The following is a 22940-nucleotide window of genomic DNA, read 5'->3' on the forward strand; positions in this document are numbered from 1 at the left end:
AACCTGTCAACAGAATTGATTGGCTTCTTTTTAGGCACACTCTGAGAAACAAGTGTACACATTTAGAAAGGGACAGCGCATGTAAATAAGCGTAAGTCCCGGAGCAGATTGACTGTGTAAGAACATAAATTGCAAGCTTGTACATGCAAGACAGTATAAAGTATAAAGTGAACAGAGACAGTTAAAACACTCATTGCAGATACAGTACAAAAACAAAAGCAAGCCTAAAGCACAATCAGCAGACAACGCAGTTTGGTTTATCCAGTCATAACTGTGTAACAGGCGAGTTGTAGGATAAACATACTAAACAAAATAGCCCTATAATTTTAAGTTGTTTTTGTATAAATGCACACACACACACACACACACACACACACACACACACACACACACACACACACCCTAATATATCTGTATACACATTAGCTGCTATTTCCTGCCTCTTTTAATATGAATGTGCACTGACTCACACTAACATGCCCCATTGTGTGTCCTTTAAACTGTATTGATCTGCCAGGATTGATGGCACATCTTGAGATGACATCACTGCCAGGCGTGGCAACAGCTCAGTGTGTGTGTGTGTGTGTGTGTGTGGAGTCTCTCTCTCCCTACTCTCTTCAGTCCTAATCATTGTGACTGGTTTTTGGAACAGTCCCCAGGGCACCATACAAAGGGGAGTTAAATGTACTCGGTGACAGCTCTTTTACTCCACGTCGACACTTGAACATTCATGCTGAATTTTGAGCGTGATTCAATCGGAGAGGTGCAAAAATACTCTCTCTGCCAAAATGCCTTGCAGATGCCTTAACAGTGCGGCAAAGAGCACCTAACTCCAGCAATTAGAAGCACATTTGCAACGAATGCTGCTCATTCCAAGACTATGAACTGTTTGATTTTAAACTGCATGAAACAGAACCGAGCTGCTCTGTTTTGCTAGAAATGCTGTTTCTGTTTATCATGGAATAAAATATGTATTTCTGTCTGTATTCCTCTAGCTATTTTGTTTGACTGTGTTTTTATGTGGACTATCCCCAGAGTGTAGTGTTTATGTCCACACATCGGTTTCCCTTGTCCAGCATTCATCCTAATGCCACCTTGAGCTGTACAACATTGCTGTACTTGCCCCTGGGCAAAAACTCTCCCAATATAACCTCTAGCCCAACATCTTCTACCACTCCCAGGAACATTTTGTAATTGTCTTTGCAGCGGTGATTGTGAGAATTTGTGTGTAAGCTTTTTTGAGTGCATGAGTGTACATGTACTTGAATATGCGGTGTTGAATCATACAACACTGCACACAACAGGCCTTTTTAGACTAAGGCTTGGTTCTTTCTGGCATTCTTTCTCTCTCTCTCTCTCTCTCTCTCTCTCTCTCTCTCACTCTCCCTCTTAAACAGACATTTAAAAGAACACATTGTGCACAAGCAAATCAAGGGCTATCATGAAAAAATAAATAGCAACCAGTTGTTTCAACGAAAATGTCCATACTTATAGGTTTTAGGTTAAATAATTGCTCACTTTGCTTCTATTTCAGTGACATGTCACGGGTATTCCAAGCCTATAAAGCACCGCTATTGGCTGAAAACTGCACTGAACTCCTCTGTAGCTTCTGCTGCAGAAAGTAGAGATGGATGTAGAGAGGCTTATCTTGGAAGCAGAGAAGTGTCTGCTTCTCTGTGATATTTCCAGTACAAGTTATAAGGTCCTGAACAAAAAAGGGGCATAAGTAGAGGTTGCAAATAGTTTAAAGGACCATACCAGTGATTTTGCATATTTAGCCTAATACCTACAAAATGTATTTACTTTCTGCTTATCGTTTCCAAAACCAAGCAGTCGTAACATTTTTCCTACCTTTTATCTAGCCAATGGTTTCCATTCATTCCACTATGGTATGAAAATTAACCTTCTGAAACATCAAACTTTCTTCACACCAGTATTCTGTCACCGTATTAAAGTCGTCCACATTGTATTTCCGAAAAGCAGCGGCACTGTTGTGTTGTGATGACTTGAAATTGGATGTAATGATCTCTTAGCTGGAAAATAGTCCCCAGGGGAAATATTTGCTTTACACAGCAAATTAGTATATTAGTTCCGTGATTTGTAAATGGAGATGACTTTGTTAGCCACAGAGGCAGAAAATTATAAGATGGGTGTTTAAAATTCAAATTTGAAACTCAAGGGATTTTTATTAGATGAAATAAAACTGGAAGACTCTGTCAGATGAATGGAAGTAATGAATGGATGGATATAGGAGGGCCTACAGATGCAGTGTCTGAGGGGACGTCGATGGAAAGAAGAGAGGGGTAAAAAGAGCAACGTACACAGAGTGAGGGATAATCGCCTGTTGAGTCAAGACACAGGAGAGTTAGAACAATGTGATGAGATGCTGTTTGGACTGAAGAATGGAAAGATGGCACATAAAGGAAATGCAACCAGGACGAGTGTAGTATTATTAGTGGAGTGGGAGAGGGAGGTTGTGCATGTGTAGGTGTGTAATATGTATTACATGACTGTGTATTACTAATTTGTATTACTGTAGTACTGTGTGTGTGTGTGTGTGTGTGTGTGCGCGCGCATGTGCATCTCACTGCTGGTATACACATCTCTGTATATGTGTGTTTACAGTGTGAGTGATAGTGTGCTCTGTGATGCGTTGCTGGTGTGATGGAGGGCACCATGGATCAGTGGTCAGACACACTACATGTTGGCACCGTGACCAACAGCCCTGCTGACACTGACACTCACACACACACAAATGCATGATGTAGTGGTCAGGTTAAAATCCAAAGATTTTGCTGAATAAATCACTACATCAAATGTAATTCCTCAAATTTCCTCGAATCTACAACTTTTGCATTGTTTAGAAGATCAGAAGCCACAACAAAGTTGACCTTTATTGTTTCTTAATGCATCAGTACAAAACACGATGACTGCATTAATACATAAATGGTAAATGATCAGTACAAACAATATAGATGTCATTCCCCTTCATTCTAGTCCATGTATACTGCAGTTGGAAAAAAATGGTTGCCTTTAGCTGACATGTCTCAACCACACCTAAAGTCCCATTGCTTTTTACTTGTTAGGAATGCCTGGAGCATTTTTATTGCACTCCTCATATTTCCCATGGTTCCATGAGCACCTGTTTTTAGAATCCTATTTTACTGTGTTGTGCCGTGAGCACCCTTTAATTTTTCTTTATGCGTGAGTCTGTCCGCACATTCCTGTATATGTCTTGTACACAACTATAGTAGTGATTGCCATTGTAGTCGATGCTTTACGTTAACATGACTCATTGTTGCGGCAGGAGTCATACAGCCAATGTTTTATTATAGTGAAATTGAATGTTGACATTATTTCCTACAATGAACACTGTAGACCCACTTAGTCGTAACATAATTCTTTAGTGCCGCCAATCATCGTGGCAGGCCAGTCATTTAGCACAGTGGGGCTAGAAGAAAATAGTAGATGTCTAAGTGGGTAATTATACAAAAAGAAGTCAGTGGGATATCCATTTTTTCTCCTCCATTTTTCAGTCTTCAGCTGTTATCTTTCTTTGTTATGGAAGTTTCCCCATTAAACCCCGTATAATCATTAATAACTCAACTGTAAGATAAGCTAATGATAAACAGTAAAGGTTACACTGATGGGCGATATCACTAAAGGATTGCACGGCTTTTGTGGCCCCTAAACCTGCGCAAATAAGACAAAAAGAAACCGTGTAATTCAGAAAGCGCCTGCAAAGGGTGAAGTGCATCTCTAACTGCAATGACAAGCAAATAGGATCACAGTGCTCCTTCACTATTTGCATGTATTTAAGTTAGGGAATATGCACATATTTAGTGCAAAATTGGCCCCTTTCTATGCAAATGAGCCTCATGGCAAAAACAGTCCAATTCACAAAGACCAGCGCTGATAGTAAAATGATGAGCGTCTTCAGAGAGTTGGTAGTAATTGAAGCACATTTATAACACTGATTGTAGCCAGGCAAAGACATCGTCATACCAGGTGTGCTCAAGGGCAGATATTTCGCTATATCACTTTTTGGTTTAACTGAGAATGAATTATTTGCAGATACAGGTTGCCAGGTCAAACAGCTCTTACTATACTTAATGACATCAAGAATGACAATGAACCTGCTTACTGCAACGGCAATATTTGTGCTGTGCCACATGGATAATTGCAGACAGAGGAAAATAAAGGCAAATTGCACTCATCTGCTAAACTTGAAGGACGTGTTTGCGCTGTAATATCATTAGCACAGTCTCAATAGCAATATATTTTGTCCATCGGACCTTGAGACAGGACAGGTAGCTGTTACAAGCGATACACAATTCGTGGTGCTATCAGTGGCCGCAGTCCACTCTTTGTGAATTCGACCCTGAGACTTTTCATAATATGAAACAAGGCACAGAATCTACACGCTGAAACGGATAGTGGGAAGGGAGGAACTAAAATAGCCCCACGCAGTGTAAGAAGGGCAATAAAAGAGGAATGGCTGGAAGTGCAAGAAAATGGACTCATTGGAGCCTCTAACGGTTGAGCAGTGATATGAGGCGAAATGTCTCTGTGGTTTAATGTGTGTCATTAACTCCTGAACTAGCAGCCAATGGAACGGGTCCTCTCGGCAGTGCAAGACGAGATTAGGCCATACATCAGAGAGTGTTGGAGAGCGGATCTCTTTCAGTCCCTACTAATCTCATTGAGCAACTCTCTCTCTCTCTCTCTCTCTCCCTCTCTCGCTCTCTGTCTCGCTCTCTGTCTCCCCCTTTTCCTCTCCACTCTGTATCTGCTGATCCCTCTGCAAAGTCCAGAAGAGAGCTCTCTTTGTGCTGGTGCTGGCAGGGGGACAGAAGCAGAGAGATGGATATTGCCGAGAGTGACCTGATTCTGCCTTAGTGTCTGGCCTCCGTCCAGAAATCAGAGCCTCTGCTCTCCTGTCCCCGTGTCTTTAGGGAGGAACCCTCTGTCCTTCTCCCTTGCTGCTACACTGCAGAACTCTTTGGGGTACACTTGCTAGACCTATGCAAGAATCCAGTTGTCTGTGTTTTCAACTACCGTGAATGTCTTAAGGCTGTCTTGGAGTTATAAATCAAACATTTCTTGTGATTTTTCACCCACATTGAACCGTTCAGTGTTTTGTCCTGGTCTGGTATCTGCAGTGCCCAGGGATGGAGACATCTGAAGACTTTGAAAGTACGAGACAGAGAGAAAAAGAAGATGACAAATTATCCCAAAGGTGTATATTGTGGACCTTGGGGATGATATTTGCCACTTGACAAGCATGACTTGGAAAGCACTAGCCATTTGGACTTGAGCCATAATGGCTGAGATTTGAAAAAAGAGGCCATGCAAAAGCATCAGTGAGAAATGGTAACCCATTGAATAGGACAATATATTGATAAATTGGGACAAGAGAAAAATTAGAAAATAATTGCATGTAAAAAGTGATATGAGCAGTGAAAGAGCAGTGTTTATTTGACAAATGGTGTCAAGAGCTGCAATTATAATTACTTGGGATTCTGACTGGTGATGGCTATGGCATCACCACTACAAATGACATGTGTTAGTGTTGGCATAATGAAAATGTGTGTGCTTCCTGCAAGGGCTGACAGACAAAGTGTATTTCATTCGATTGCGAAATGTGGGGCTGATTGGCAACGAGCAGAAATAATACAGCATGTGTCAGAGACGAGAGATGAGAACACACATATTCACACATTTTCACACATCCATATGCAAAGACGCCCTCTTCTTACATGTGCAACAAATTCACACTCTTGGATTTGACACGTCTTGCACACAGACACACATACACTCACAGAGGCACACAGATCACGTGAAGTCCTCTAATTCAACATTTAAAAGTACTTTTACCTTTCTGAAGACAGACTCAGTGTTGGGAAAATTGGCTGCCAGTTTATTGATCATTTGAGCAAATGTTCACTCACCAAGCCGCCAAATTGCGCGCACAGACATGCACACACACACACACACACACACACACACACACACACACACACACACACACACACACACACACAAATTCTTTCTCATTTCCTTTCTGATAACCCATATTAACCTTTGAACTGTGAGTGTGATGGGTCTCCTTTGTAACTGATGGCAGCAATGATGAGAATCAGCTCAGTATTCTGTCTAATCAGGGAGAGAGGATCTATTTTTTGCTAAAAGAAGAATATGGATTCAGTTAGAGGGAAGGTATAGATGAATGACTTTTTACTGGTGATTGGGGCAAATATAAGTGGCCACCAGTGGAGACAAGTGTTAACAACTGTTGGCGTGTGCCAGGAAAGAAGGGGGAGGGTTTTTGATGATGAATTGTCGTCTATGAGACAGGAGACAGGCGTGTGGGAAGAGTAACACTACAAACCAGAGTGATATTTCACTGTGATTTCACTCCGTGACCCTGGTTCTCAACAGAGTGCCATTAGTCTACCACCTAGCCACCGCGAGGCTTGTAGGACAGAGAGTACATCCCTGACAGCAGCTCATTCTTAAAAGGTCACGGGGAAAAAGCCAAGAAGGAAGAGAATTGGAGGAAAAATGATCTACTTCTGTCTGCATCTTGATGTGCAGCCCTGCTGTTTTTGGTTTTCGCCCATATTAATCTCTCTTTGATTACCCTCTAAAGCATCTAAAGCTCTCATTCTTACCTTGTCCTCTTTCTTCTTTCTCCATCTTGTCCTTTCTCCCTTTTCCCCCTCACCTGAACCTCTCTACCCACATGACACGATAGTGATCTAAATGCGGGTCATCTCCATCGATCACTCATACCACCCTGTATAACCCCGTGTTATAGCCTAAAGCTCAGCCTGGCCTAAACCAGCCATGTTCCATTTGTCTAATGAAAGCAGACTCCCATATTTCCTCTGTGGCAGGGGCTGAGGCCTCTGATGATGATGGCCTTTCCTGAAAGGTTGTCAGGAGACACTCGGTGCTCACAAGATTGATCAAGACCCCAGGGAGTGCACTTCCAGGAAGGAAAAACAACAAAAAAAGACATGAAATAAAAGACCCCCCTGTCCAGAGCGACCTCCCTCTAACAGCTCTAACCACTAGACTTGATATTCTGGTTTGGATCTGAAATGGTTGGATGGGTTTAAGCCAAATGGAAGTGGAAGCTAAGATGCTATGAACACAATTGCGCCTATCTGGTTCTTTCTGAAGCTGAGGGTTTTGGTTTGATCTAATGGTATTCTCTTTTTAAAAGGCTCACAAGTCTTGCCATGAACAAAATGTTTGATTGTTCTTCCTTTCACCAAACCTAAAAGGAGGCTTCTCCTGCTGTGTTCTATTTTGGTGTTTTAATATTAAGTCTGATTCAGATAAACCTTGACTTTGGTTTATAATTGAGTTTTTATCACCCCGGTGTGTCCAATCATTTATACTGTAACAGGACAAGGCTATTTATAATGTATTACAAGGGATTTAGTTGCAGCCTTTACCTTGATTTTATCGCCAAAATCAGTTCCAAAATTGCTTCTGCTGAAATCATACAGTATCTGGTGTAGATTTAGAAACTCATAACTGTTATCTCATTGAACCACCAGCATTTATTTTCTGTGGTGTTTTGAAAGAACACAAAGGCAGTGTCAACTGCCATACCATTTCTCCTCACAATAACCTGCCTCATTGCTAAGCTATTAATCAACCAATGCCTGTTCCACTCCTGAACCCACTGTTTCAAATCCATGCATACATACAGCATAATAACCATTCTCTGGCACAATTTTTCTCTCTCAGAAAAACCATAAGTCATTCTGTATTTCGATGTCAGGTGTGAATATATGCTTGGCAGTGTACAGCACATGCACGCAAGCACAAAATGTTGGGACACACACGCATCATAAAACACTCCCATCTTTACACAATCACAAAATCACGGCAGCATGCCCAAATAGAAAACATAACAGATGAACCTCCATCAAGATTGTCTTTTTTCCAACCTCCTTTCTAAGTATGTTTTTATATTTAGATATATTGCAATGATTTGCCTGAGAGCTGGAAGATGGGGCTGCACTCCATTCTGCTTTTAATTCACCCAGTTCACTTTGAATCATTTCACATTGAATATCCTGCCGCACTGGCATTTCTGCAGTTCCCGTTTGCATTGGGTGGAGTGGTGGTGGTGGTGGTGGTAGGGGGGTTTGTGCCTGACAGAGTAGCCTCTGGCGCTATTACAGGGCTAGAGTTGACTGCAGTCTTCTTCCATCTTCATCGCTTTCTCTCTCTTGCTTCTTTCCCTGCATTTGCCTTTTCTTGCGTACACAGACATGCGCGCACACACACACACACACACATAGTGCACTCAGATACAGAAACATTTATTTTTTTCACTCAGTTAACCCGCCCCCTTTCTAGTCCAAACCCTTATGAAACACACACACACACACACACACACACACACACACACACACACCTCCATCTCCCTCTTAGCTGGTCATAAAGTCAGTTGTAGGCCAGTATTTGGAGGAGCATGCAAAATACCAGACTGTCTGCCAAACTTAACTCAACCCTTCCACTCTGAAGGCCATCCTGGCAGACAGCTCTGCTAACATTTATTCATCTTAGTGATGATTCTGTGTGACATAAGTTCTCGGGAAGAGTTTGCCGAAGCAGCACCCTGCACCTCGGAGCTGGAGCTGAAAACATTCCTTCTGTGTGAAATTGAATAGGACTGGGGCATGGATCTGCAGGAACATCAAATTGTTGACTTCCTGTTCTTTGTTTCCTTTCTTTAACACACACATTCAAGACACATGCAGATATAGATGTGTGCACACATACTGATTCTTATTTATTTGTCCTTTATGGAGATTTGCTTTGTACAATCAGCGGTGGGATAACAGGCTATGGAAATACAGTACAACAGTTAAAGACATTGTCTGTTAAAGAAAATGCATTGCATAATATAGTAATTCATTAACAAGAAAGAACACAAATATAAATAGTGGAGTTGAAAGTCCTGATCAAGGCCCATTGTTTATTCCATAGATTTAAGGATGAATATTTTGTTTTCCGCCATACTGTTTCTCTCATCCATTCACAGCAGTGATACTAACCCTTCTTGCCTTCCCTGCCACAGCTCTTGACCATCGATGACGACTTCTGCGGCCTGGACATGAATGCGCCACTGGGTGTGTCCGAGATGGTGCGTGGCAAGCCTCTCTTCTCTGATGCCGCCGACAAGATGACCTCGGTCATCGCATACGTCTACAAGAACCACTCGCTAGTCTTTGTGGGCACAAAGAGCGGACGAGTGAAGAAGGTAAGGAAGAGCTCTCGGCAGGGACAGTGGGTGGAGGGTAGGAGAGATGACCGGATAGATGAATGGATGCAGAGATTTGGTTTCTCCCTGTTAGAATGTGGAGCAAGCACTGGGAATTGGGGACAGGCAGATTGGAGGAAGGGTAGTAGTAGTAAGGCAGATTGACTTTCAGGCAAACAAGCTGAGTTGGCTGAAAAAGGTGTGTGTGTGAGAGAGAGGGAAGAGAGAGAGGAGGAGGAAGTGAATGTGTGTATCCCACTCTAGAAGAAAAGTGTATGTGTGTGTGTGTTTGTGTGTGTCTGTATGTGTGTGTTTTTTCCTTTTTTTTTTTTTTTTTTTGAAGAGGGGGGGGGTTCAGGAGAGCCCCTGAGGGGGTTTTATTCCTAGAGCCAAGCCTATCTGGTATCTCTCTGCATCCTCCTCATCCACTGCACCATACATCACATACCCTCGTCTATACCAAGTATCACGAGTATCTGCTGTACTTTTCCTGCAGCTGGACTTGTATAAAATCCAGAGCCCTGGGGGGAGATTGTAGCGCACATCAGCATGTTGCAGAACTTGCTAGACAGCACAGATCAGCATGTTGCGGAATCGATTAGGCAAAGTTTTTTTTTTTTTTTTTTTAAATCTGTTTCTTGGTGCACTTTGCGGTATCAATATAGGGTTAAATCCATCATTTATTGAATGATTTATCTCGTGTATACGAGAAAATGTCTGATTGAGGTATCTCATTCACGCTTTGCTGTATATTGAAATTTGACATTTGCTCCTTTGGTAGGAGGGTGCAGGCCTAGATTGTTGAATTGTTAGTTATTTTAGGAACAGAAAGGGGCTTTTGGGTGCATGACTTTTAAGCTGCTTAAAGCCTATGGAATTTTTTTTTTCCAGCAGGGCATGTTAGGCGTAGCATTTGTGAACATCTTTGACCACAACTCCCCACCCCCAAAACATATCATACTGTGTGACAGCAAAGCCCTTGGCTAAACAAGATTTGTCCCCTCAGAGTTAAACATTGCTGGATAAGCTGGGTTTTGGCATGTTGTGAGCACCACCTTGGACCCCCACTGTGTCCCTGTGTCCTCCCCAGTCTGGTAGCCCTTTTCTGGACTAATGGGATGATGCTGCTAGGTGTGATGGAAGGGTGGTGGCTCTAGTGTCTTTTATCTCTCTCTCTCTGTCTCTCATACATACACACAGAGCTTGGCTTGGCTAACATACAGCAGGGCCATGACTGAGACTAATGCTGGGCCAGCTAGGCCGGTGAGCCTCACAGGGCTGGGGAGAACAGCATTACACAGAGAAGAGGAGAGAGAAATATGGAGTGACAGAGGGATGGAATGAGACAGAGAGGTTGGAGGGAAGTTGAGCTGGAGGGAAGAGGTGGGACAGAGATGTGATGTATTTCTGAAATGCGTGTCTGAGAGGGAGGGAGGGGGAGACAGAGTGTGAAAGGGTTAGATATGGATGGAGGGCTGGACGGATAAAGGGAGGAAAGCAGAGGAATGAAGGAGAAAGTGGAGGGGATTGAACAGACATGACAGAGGCGTACCATAGAATGAGCAGCCGATGGGTAGATGTGCTGTGCATGTATGAGGGAGACCAAATGAAAGTTTGTTGAAGAGGATGAGCAGGAGTTGAGTATCCTCTCCTCTCTATCTCTCATGCTCTTCTAATCCTCTCTGGGCTTGTTTGTTGATGAGATGCAGGTAGACAGGTCTGGCTCTGCCAGCACACAAGGAGACAGGTGTGTGGTTTCCCTCACATTGTTGTTGTTACTGTTGTGCACTGCCATGGCATCATACAGGCAATGGTTTTCTATGTTGTGAGATAATAACAGATGAGTAGGCAGATGCCTCAAACAGTGAAAATAAGCCAACTTTTTAATACCTGCTGCTTATGTGTGATGATGAATGACAGGTAGAGTGTTGGAAGAGCTTTTTAAGCCATTTTCTTGGTTTTTCCACAGAATTGGTTATGCACTGGGATGTTACAAATGACTTTGTTCCTTGTTTATGTTCATGTTTTAACATTTGCTTTTACTCATCCCTACTCCAGACTTCCCTTTTCATAAGCAAAATATTGGCTCTTGAGATTCAGTACTCCAGACTCTTACTGTCATATGCACAGACAGCTAGTACAGTGACCTTTTTGGTTTGGCTTCTCTTGGATGCTGCGGATAAAAAGATAGAAAGACTACAATAGAGAATCTACAATAAAGATAATCCATTTATCACTAAATGGGATATTAAAAAAAGAGAGAGAGATTAGTTCATGCAAATGCAGTATCAAATGGGTGCAAAGACATGTGATCCAAACCTAGAGACACACACCATCTTGGACAAAAGGTGATCAATGCACTATGTCAAAGCAGGCTTATGTACATGCACACATTTAGCCCCATTATAACCCCTGCCTTCACTCACACACACTCCTCCGCCCCGTCGTTATTGTATACCATTAGATGACATCAGACGCAATAAAAGTCAACAACAAGACAATAAAAGGTCCGGTCCTCAGCCCACCTTCCTTCATCAGTGACTTTACAGCCTCTTGGCTAATGGATGTTGATTTATATACACTCCTCCACCTTACATCCCTTCGACCCCCCATCCCCCCACCCACACTGTTCTTTTTCTATAGTGTTATTTATGGCTCTTTGACTAGTGTGTCACCCAGAATAAATATTAGCATTATGGTAAAAGGCACTGGATGGACTTTAATGCCACGGTGTTTGGGTGAGCTAAATGTTAGCGTTTACAGGCTTGTGTTTATGACATCATGAAGTTCCTCTGAGCCGGGCGGGAAGTTGAGTGAATTAAATTAAATTTGCTTGTGAAATTGTTTTATTTTATGGGGGCAGAATGTAATTTTGGTACTATAGGTTGAGGCTTGCAGACATGCACACACAGTACTTATGTTGCACAAACACACACACAAACAGATACAAATAGACACGTACGCACACAGATACACATATACTGACAGCCAGATATAAATCAAATACATATGTAGTCACACAGATACACAGCATTAGTTACAAATAGGCGGTACTTAACCTGCTTACCACTCACACTTAAACATACATTCATATAATCAAACAGATACGTACATGCAGAAGTGAAACACATACACATGCAAGATCCAAGTGTTGCCTCAGCTGTCTCTCAGGCAGTGAGTGGCTGTACTGTGTAAAGTCTGTTTTGACACAGTCTGAGCTGAGTTTCATAACACTGTCCTGTCAGCAGAAAGCAGGCAGTGCTGTAGAATCAGCAGAATGCTGTAAATGTCCTCAGCTACAGCCACACTAGGCCCTTTACTGTCCGCACACACCTTTAGCCCCTCTCTTCATACTGGGTCTGTTCACATCCATGCTTTTTTCTTGAGGATGGACTAATATATTGTCAGATTATTGATATTGTCAAGAGGTATCTGTATTAGTCTGAAAGCTATTTTGTGTCATTTGTGTCATTAAGACAACTGTCATTTAGCAACAGAACCAAACTAACACGGTCTTTTGTTCAGTGTTCAGTGAACGCAAGACCATGTTATGTTTAATTGTTTCAAGACAGGTCTGTGTGAAAAGCTGAACCTGTTTTGGTAACCATGCATTTGTATTCCGATTTTTACAAAAATTCATAATGATATTGATATCGACTTCAAAAAACATGTCATTCCATCCCTGCTTTTTCTCAATCTGTTTCCATCTTCAACTTTTGAATTGATAGGCTGTCTCTCTACTCTTCATCACCCCACTATTTCTCTCCTCTTCCTCTGTTTTTTTTCTTTGCCGTGTTATTTTTTTGCCTCAACTCCCTCTCCATCTCTGTTTGCCGTCTCTGTCATGATTTCCCTCTTTCTTTCCCTCCACCCCACCTCCCCCAACTCCCCCCCCTCCATCTTCCATCCCTTTCTGTCCATGGCTGAGTGGAGTTGATGTGAGAGCTCTTTGATGGCTACCTCCCGCCATTGGAAGTGAATGGACCATATGGCTTCTATCAGCCTGTCTGTCGGTCAGTCAGTGTGTGTGTGTGTGTGTGTGTGTGTCGGTCTGTGGCTTAAGATGGAGATGTGAGGCTGATGGAGATTTAAAGCTGGGGCTGGGGAAGGGTTTAAACCCATTACTGCAGGTCAGTGCACGGCAGCAGGTCAAGGGGAAAGCCTTAACCCCCCTCTGTGTGCTGGGGTTTAGTTTATGGTCATCTGGTCATGGGCCACATTAGCAACAGGAGTACATTTCAGTGCGGACCCGTATACATGATACACAAACACCGCACACAACTGCATGTACTGAGATAGGCACACATGTATGCATGGTTGAACACTGACACCCTTCCACCCTCCCAGCAACCCACACACATGTACGCGTCCCTGGACAAAAGCTGTCCAATACCTCCATGGGGTCGTGGATGGAGAGGTGGACTCGGGGACGAGAGGGAGGGAGATGGAGGGATGAAGGAGAGACAGAAGAGAGGGGAGAGATGAGATTGAGGGCCACCTGCCGAGGTGCTAATGCATCTCCCCTCTGTTCGGCCCGATGGGGGAGCGATGGCGCTCAATACAATGAGCAACTAACCTTGAACTGGATGGACACACACACACACACACACACACACACACACACAGGCACATAAATGAACAGTCAATGCATGCAAAGGAAGCGAGGGTGAAGAGGCTCAGCATGGATGTTTGTGTGTTTGTGTGTTTATGTGTGTGTGTGTGTGTGTGTGTGTCTCCTAGATGTTACCAGTACAAAGCATCATTGCAGATCTGAAAGTGCAGGCTTGTGTGTGCATGTGTATGTGTTTGTGTGTATGAATGCATGTGCCTTCGTGTGAAGAGTGTGCAAGGGAAAGAAAAAAAACCCAAACATTTTTTCGACTGAGCACACTCTCTAACCTTTCTGAGAGGATTTGTCCGTATTTGGCCAAAGGCTAAGAACAGTGGTGGTGGGTAGCGACAGTTCACTCACCGCTTAGCTCTGCCCTTCTTTTCAGCCTCTCCCAGTCAGAGGAGAGAGGCAACAAGACGCCGAGGGAACGAGGGAGAGCAGAGATGGAGTGGATGAGAAAGGAGAGTTGGAGAGAAGAGGAAGCAAGAGAGATGTAGAAAGAGCAAGGGTTGTTGGAAGGTGGAGATAGATGGAGGACATTGAGAGGAGATGAGAAGGAGAAAAATGAGGGCTATATTTTCTCAAAGGGGAATAGAAAAGCTTAGAGGAGTAGAGCAATGAGAAAAGAGGGGGTTTTGTCATTTGAGGTTGTCAGGGGAGATGGCATGAGTGAGAAACAGGCCAATTTTGACGCTGGATGGTTAATGTTTGTTGTTGGGGAGGGAAAGGTCAACCTCCATTTTGGACTCTACCTCTGTCAGTTTCTCTCTTTCATACTTATACCCACCCACACCACCACCACCACCACCATTTCATTACACGTCTCTCCAGCTGCAGTAATCCTTTTTCTTTCAGTACCTGTCCACTTGTTTTCCTCTGTGCTGTCACTCTTCTTCCTTGCCACCATCTTCCATATGCCACATTGCGCTTGGTATTGTTAAATGATTTTTGTAACAGCTCCATGATGTTTTTCTTTGGTATCTTGATTTTAGATCAGATCATATTAAAAAAGTAAAAAAATGCTGGCCTCTTTGAATTTTTCATTTGTGTAATGTGTCATGTCCAGAGGATATCATGAGCATGGTTGATTCTGTTTGGAAAAGCAGATGCCATGGATTCATTTTTTCACAGAAACTAATTTCACTAATTCTGAAATAATGAAACATGCTTTCATCAGGTGAGAGTATGGACAAAAATAACTTCATTCAGTGTGTAAAGACTGAATCTGCTATAACAGCGAGGAGTCAGACGTCTTTGGTCTCTCCTCTCCATTCATTCCTGAATGAGATTTCAAGCTGTGATTCCATGTCTCTCAAAACGATTTCTAGTATTAAGCAATAGGTTATTATTGAAATTATGAACCGTTTTAGGACCTTGTTTTTCAAAAACTGAAAACGCTATAAATGTTGCAGTCATACCAGTTTGCTTTTCCTCATAGTGTCATGTTGAGCCACACCATATGTTCAATTATGGTGAACTGATTTTGATTACATTTGGTCATTTTGCATTTTGATGGCAGTCCCTGACTATTGGGAATCTGAACTGGGGCAATGCTACATTCTGGCTTCTCCACTGGGACAAAGATTATAGATTGATAGATGTATGTGTGTTGTTACCTTGAAATATTTATTGCTCTGGACCAGTTCCATATGTTTGTGTGTTGTATCATTGTGTGTGTGTGCGCGTGCGTTTGTGCATGTGTGTGTATGATGGGTTGGTTAGGCCCAGATGCAGATTATTGAAATGGGCTGAGCTGAGCCGTGGTCAGTGGAGCAGAGGATTAACTGCTTAGAGCTAATGATGAAATATGCTGTAGGAAGGGCAGGCATCACACACACACACACACACACACACACACACACTGCGTGGTCCGTGTGTGTGTCTGTGTGCTTGTGCTTTTGCTTTTGCTTGTGTTTGAGATATGAACAGTGGTTTATGGTTTATTCCCCACCCCACTCGTGTTATTTCATAAACACAATGCCCTCCAACATGCACGTACACACACACACACACACACACACACACACACACACACGCCTCACCTCACCCTGCAGTAGCCCATTCATCCTGGGCAGTGGTTTGAACTCATGCTGAATTCAGACAGTATACCCAGAATGTCAATGTTCCCATAATGTTGAGTATTCCTCAGCAGTCCTCCTAGTTGCCTTGGCACTGCATGTGTGTGTGTGTGTGTGTGTGTGTGTGTGTGTGTTACTACCACACTGGCTAGCACAGCAGCACACACTGCAGCATGCTCAGCCGTGAGTTGCCATGGCAGCACAGTCTGCTCCATGCACAGAGGGTAGAATGCATAGAAGACATCAACGCACGCAAGACACACACACACACATACACACACACACACACACATATTGCAGGATATGTTATGGTATGTCAACTACTTGATTCCCAGGACAGCTCACAATACTGTGTAAATAGTGTGAAAATTGTGCTGCTGCAATATGTAGTGAGTCTACAGTAGAATAATCTGATGTGATAATAGTGGGCTGGTGTTGAGAAAAGGAGCTGTTCACCTTAATATTCTGGTCTCGGAGTATCAGCCACCGTTTCTCATATTCTCTGCTTATTGGTTATCTCCCTCCCTCCCTCTCTCTCTCTCTCTCTCTCTCTCTCTCTCTCTCTCTCTCTTTCTCTCTCTCTTTCTCTCTTCCTCGCTCTCTCTCTCTCGCTCTAGTGTTGAGGTAGAGATAGAAAGGCATGTCAAGGGGATATCGGTCAGTGGGAATCCCTGGCACCCCCCCTCCTTTTCTCCTCCTCCCTTTCTCCACCCTCCATTGTCGACAGCCCATTGTTTTTCCATATATCTCATTTTGGTAATTGCTTGGTGCACAGGTTATGCTTAGGCCTCCTTCCAAATTCCATTTTCTTGTCTAGGTTTAGGGGTTGGTAAATGGTTTCAGTATGTGTGTTGTGCCTGTGCATGAATCTCTGTGTTTTTTGTGTGTGTTATCCCAATCTGCAAAACAAGAAGTGAAGTCCAGTAATGGCCTGGGAAGAGTTCCAGAAGGAAGTGGTTGCCTCCTGTGCTCACAATACCCTCTGTAGCCATAAAACTCACCCTGCCTGCTGCTGTTGACAGCACAGGGCCTGTCAACCTGTAATCATGTAGCACCCGTATTGAATTCAGGCAGAAGACACTAACTTTCACCTGTAGAGAGAGATGGTAGTTGCTTTGGAGGAGAAAGATATAGACAGAGGGTAGGAATGGGACATGAGGGAGATAGAAGAAACTGGGGAAAGGTCAGAGGGTGGGAACGTTAAAGTGAGATGGAGAGAGACTTGGAAAGAAATGGGAGAGAGATGAGAAATGAGGGATGAATGGATGGATGATAGAAAAACAGCAGAGAGAAGGAGGCATAATACAGAAGGAGAAATTGGAGGCAGATTGAATGTGCAACAGATGAGAGAGAGAGAGAGAGGGAGTAAACATGAGAGACGGATAGATGCAGAGATAAATGAATAAACAAGCAGAGATAGAATAAATGGAAAAGGAAGGGGGACACAGAAATTGAGAGCAAAGAAGGAGCAGTAATAGAAAGCAAGTGACCACAAGGGAGTTACAGAGCATGTCTCCCAAACCACGAGGGAATTCACACATCAGCACACACATACATGCACGCATACCTCACCTTTTCCATTTGGCGAGTCAGTGAGACATGCGGTGTTTAGTTGGTCTGAGAGCAGGAAAGTAATCTCTCCTCTGATTTCAACAGAGCAGCGCATGTAGACGTTTGCAAAGAACAGGCGGTTCCTGCTGAGTCAGGAAGCAGCGTGGCCTGATGATGGTGGATGACATTGCTGGTGCCTTCAGTGTGTTTGCCTGTCAGCCTTCTCATGTGTGCATGTGATTGTATGTAAAAATAGCAGTCAACGTCATGTGTGCAGTTCAGGTGTGTATTTATAGGTGCCGCTGCTGCAGCTTGGCCGCATACTTTTTTCCTAACGCTCATTTATAAGTGATGAGCTGCCGGAGCAACAGCACACACACAGACAGTCTTGGTTACCAGCTGCTTCACTGTGACGTTGAAGTTGACACCGTGTACGCGCGCGCACACACACACACACACACACACACACACCTAGTCAGAAGCACTCGATTGCTTTAAGCTCACCGCATCACTGCAGCTTGTCGCCAAGGTGAGCCTCCAGCTATGAATTATGGTCCTTGTAGTGTTATAGCCTGGGTGCTGTTTGTAGAGCTCTGATTCACTGATTAACTGCAATACCTCTGAGAGTGAAATTACTCCAGCTCAGAATGTCAAATCATTATAATGCCTCTGAATGTTCTAAAAAGTTATTTTTTACCTTTTCCCTGAAATTGAATTAGCATTCAGACATGACACTTCCAATACTTTCAATAAAGAGAGAGAGAGAGAGAGGGAGAGGGAGAGAGAAACAGAGAGAGACACAGAGAGAGAGAGAGACAGAGAGAGAGAGAGTGTGAATGGCTATAGAAAAAATAAGCGAAGCAGTGAGAGACGAAAGAGGAAACTGAAAGAGAGTGTAGAGGGCAAAATTGGCAGGCGAAAAAGATGGGTGAAAGCAAAAGAGATTGAGAGAAATGTCGAGAAAGGCTAAGGGGAGACAGGCTGATATGAGGAGAGGGTGAGGGTGGTGAAATAGAGTTTGATGCTCATTTCACTCTTGTGCGTCTGCACCTATTGAGAAGAGTGCCAGAATGTGGCAGCCTATTGAGCTGTGAGTGATTTGAGTGGCTGTCCTCTGCAGTGTGTACATGGAGTTGAAGGGCTTGAGCCAGGAGAGAAGCAGGAGAGAGAAAATGACTAACTTCAGCTTGATCTTTCCGTTTCCTGGCAGCTTGAACTGCAGTTGACTCTGGTGCATTTGCTGGCTCAGGGTTACAACAAGTCTGGCTATCAGAGGACTCAGTCAAGATCTGTGGATGTAAGCGTCGATTGCAACTGTAATTTGCATGTGTTACACTTTATCTCTTTTCAGTCGTTTGGATGGTTAAATCCAAACAGTTTCTCTGGTCCTGTGACAGCATGTTATCAAGGACATTGGATAGAACTTAATCCTTTTACAGACCTTGCGTGGATAACATAATTCTGTTGGTTCAGATAACTTGGTCATGAAGATTAGATTGACAACATGGATTATGGGGAAGCGTGTCTTCCAGTGGCGGAGGTGAAAGAACGTGACTGTCTTGCCACCTGCCTGCCAGTCTGAGAAAGTGTTTTGTGCAAGGGGAAATGCTTGACTTACTACCTGATTTGTAGGGCCGTATCTGACTCAGTATTTCCTCAGGCGAATTTGAATCAGATTTGTCTGTTTATTATGTTTCAAGACCATGTCAGTAATAACTGAAGCAATCGTAATCAGTCCAACAAACATATTAACGCATTTAAGATATATAAAATTCATTAAGACAGCTGCATAAAGATTTAAATTTCCAGCCAGTTTGAGTTACTGAGCAGTTTTGTGAGACTAATGAGAAAGAATACTGAGAAAGCACACAGGTATGTCTTGTTAAATGAAGCTCTTGTAACTAACTTCTTTATTTTTGAAACATTAGGAAATGTAAACAGTTTTGGCTCAAATAGGTATTTAATTCATAGTCCTTTCAGTGTTTCATCTGGATTTTTTTCTTACAGCCACATATGGAACATATGGCATGCATATTTTTAACTGCAGCAACACTATTTAATTACTATAGACATGTTACTACAGACAACAGTGTGTGTGTTTGTGTGTGTGTGCTTGTGCTGTGTTCGTAACTGTCACTGTAAATATCAAGGTGCATCTCAGTAGAAATAAGCCATTTTATTGTGGTAGTGTGCACTGTCTTAAAAAAAAATATTTAAAAAATGGAGTTAGACTACTGTCGACTGCAAAGGGCGTAGGCTATGATAGATCATTTGAATTGCTGACGTTCACTGTTTAGTAAAATATTAATGCAGCTTATTTATTAGTGTCTCAGCAGATTGGAAATGCATTTGCGACTATAAGATCGAGGTAATTTAGGAGCAGGAAGAGAGGACAGAAAGTGTTGTGAGGAAACCCTCTATGTAAATCGATGTAACTGAGGACAGGAGAATAACAATCCACACAACAGATATAAACTCCCTCTTCTCCCTCTGATTTATTTTTGCCTGCACCTCTTCCTGTGTTTCCCCCCCTTTCTCTTTCTCCTCTGCTTAGTAGCTTCATTGTTTAATCCTTCTTTCCTATTTATGCTTTTTCTTGTCTCTTTTTCTCTCCTTCATTCTCTTTTTCTTTTCTGATTAGCATGTTGCTGTGCGTCTGTATGGTGAGGGAAGCTGGCAGCCTGCGCGTGTTTACAAGCTGCTCACCGAGGAGGGTTTTGCCAGGCAGCCCTGCTTTCTAAGACTTGCTGTAAACATACCATTATGGCTGCTCTCCATGCGCACACACACAGACACACACACACACGCACACACAGGCACACACATGCACACAACACACACACACACACATATGCACTCACAAACCAAATGTACGCTGAGGAATAGGTCAAGTGTCATGACTGGCAATCAGAGGCTAATTGTTTCTTGCGACAGAAGAAAGGAGCGAAGAGACAGCCGAGATAGAGGCAAAATCAAATGCAAGTTAGTGCTGCATCTGGCACCTGCACTGACAAAGCAGTAGTTATATTAAATTTACTATCATAAGCTTGCATAAATTTCACTTTCAAATTCATAAATCTCAAACCTGATTTCACTTAGCATTTTAAATCCCTACAAAATTGTGCTCACTGATGCATAATTAAAGTTTTACATACATTTTAGCGAAAAGACATGCTCCACTTGACAGAAGGCAATTATGTGATCTGTCCAGACCACTGTGTTGGTTTTCTGCATTAGCTCAACACCAGAAGACTTTGTGTTGTAAAGGGAGACATTATTAGTTTTGGTTCACCTTCATGAAATATCAAATATCTACCATCAGTGTCTGTTAGATATAAAACACACAATAACCTAGTAATTAGAAAACATACAAAATATATATGTCTTAGCTCTCATGATTTACTGCAGTTTTAGCGGGCTTGAAAACATGGGCTGTATTGTGAATTCTGGGATTGACTAGCTTCAGTAACCTGTGGATAAAAAAGATTTTCCCTTTGCTTGCATACAGGAACATAAAGGATGTTACTGTGGCTCATCCAAAATCCTCTTTGAAGCACTAAATTCAGAAATGCACAAGTCTCTTGAATGCCCAAAATCTTGGAAAAACTTTTTTCCCCCCTCTGTTTCTCATCACCTGTCAAACCCACTACTAAAGTCTAGATCTACTCACCCAGTTAATTAGCATCACTATTAGCATTCTCCAGCCATATCAAGCCCTCGTCAAGCCAGCCAAATGGGAATGTAATTACAAAGTGGTCCAAGCTCTCTCCTCTCTCCTGTCTCTCCCTCTCTCTCTCCCTCTCTCTTTCTCTCTCTCTCTCCCCCCACCCCCTTTTCCACTGATGGATTGTTGAGTAGCTAACCACAAAGAGACACTCTAATCCATGGCAGGCTGACATATGCATGCCCCCACACACACCTCCACATTTCCACACACCTCTACCCGTGTCAAAAGGTGGCTCAACAGCCAATAAGAATTGCCCTGAGGAAAGATGCCCCTGCTTTTTTTTCTATGTATTGTAAGAAGCGCTTGACTTAGCGTTAATTACTCTTGTGTAGTAGACTGTGAACGATCTTGCTCTCTGCCACTTAATAAATCCAAAAGGTGATCTATCGTTAATTAAATAGCACAGAAAAAAAGGTTATTCACATTCTCCCTTTGTAGCTGTGTGCTTCAAAATTGCGGTGTATTAATTATGATTCAAATTGTATTTCATGCGTTGGCATTTGTGCGCGCGTGTGTTTGTGTGTGTGTGTGTGTGTGTGTTTTGGGGTGGGTTTTTGGTGCAATTGGTTTTTGGTGCTCCAGCAATAGAAAATCAATACAATGTCTAGAAACTAATCACACAGTGCGGTGCTGCGCAGCTCATTCGATGGATGACTTGCACAAACACTGTGATGTTAGGGGTTCATTTCTTACAAGCACTTCCCATACCAAAACTTTCTTCTCTTTTGATACTAATAGTATATCCTCTTGTCATCATGAATCTATAATCAAAGACCGATTATGAGCATCAGGGTTAAATGAAGCTTAATGCTTTTTTCATTGCGGGGCCGTTTTATCAGACGTGATCTTATGTTCCCCCTGTCTAAGTTATCACCTAGCATCTCTCTCTTTTCTTCCTGTCTACACAAACCTCACAATAACTCTCTCATCAGTTGTTATGTAATGGATTGTAACAGGATCACTGATGGGTGCAATCCGCTATCAGTGGGACTGGATTTCACACCCATTTTCTAGCTACTCTGTTTGTCACCCCTCTCTCGCTCTCTGCATCCCTCCATCCCTACCTCTCTGACTTTTCTCCCTTCCCTCCCTCCTCTCAGTCTCTGTGTGATTTATTGCTCAGTCTGTGCAGCAATAGAGGACACACTACTGCAGGTGAGCCCTCTGCCTCCTTCGTTCCCTTACTACTACTTTCCTGCTCGCCTGTAGCCAATCATTGCACACCATAGGCCTCTTGGGGTGACCGGCCCACCCCCCCACCCTCCCCCACATCACCCAACACACACCCCTCTCTCTCTCCTTTTCTCTCCCTCTCTCTCTCTCTGCAGAGAACGGTTTGCCTCACAACTGGGTCATTCTCTCTCCTCCCTGCAGACAATACTAGCAGCTAGTCAGCAAGGCAAGGCCAAGCTACACTCTGCAGCGAGGCTCAACTGCAAGGGAGACTGCAGGTTTAAGTGTGTGCTGTCATGGGGGATTGTTTTCATCTGTGTGTGTGTAGGTGTGAGCCAAGAGTATAGTAGATTAAGATGGGAAAAGTGTTTCTGTTGATGAGAGGTACATGCCAATTCCTACGTGTTTATATAGCTTGATGTTTTTGCATATTGGTATATTTGTTGTATATTTGCATGGCTCTATTAGCCTGATCATATATTAAGACTCTTGCAAACATCAGCCACATCT

At 43.0% G+C, this 22940-nt stretch overlaps 1 protein-coding gene across 1 annotated transcript in view; it reads left to right on the forward strand.

Moving 5' to 3' along the window:
* plxna4 (plexin A4) overlaps positions 1-22940 on the forward strand; it is a 277609-nt gene that overhangs the window by 38919 nt on the left and 215750 nt on the right. Inside the window, exon 3 of the mRNA XM_030045687.1 lies at positions 9107-9289. Within this exon, the coding sequence (XP_029901547.1) occupies positions 9107-9289 (183 nt within the window). The remainder of the gene's footprint in view (positions 1-9106; positions 9290-22940) is intronic.

This window comes from Myripristis murdjan, chromosome 23, assembly GCF_902150065.1.
Source record: "Myripristis murdjan chromosome 23, fMyrMur1.1, whole genome shotgun sequence".
NCBI lineage: Eukaryota > Metazoa > Chordata > Actinopteri > Holocentriformes > Holocentridae > Myripristis > Myripristis murdjan.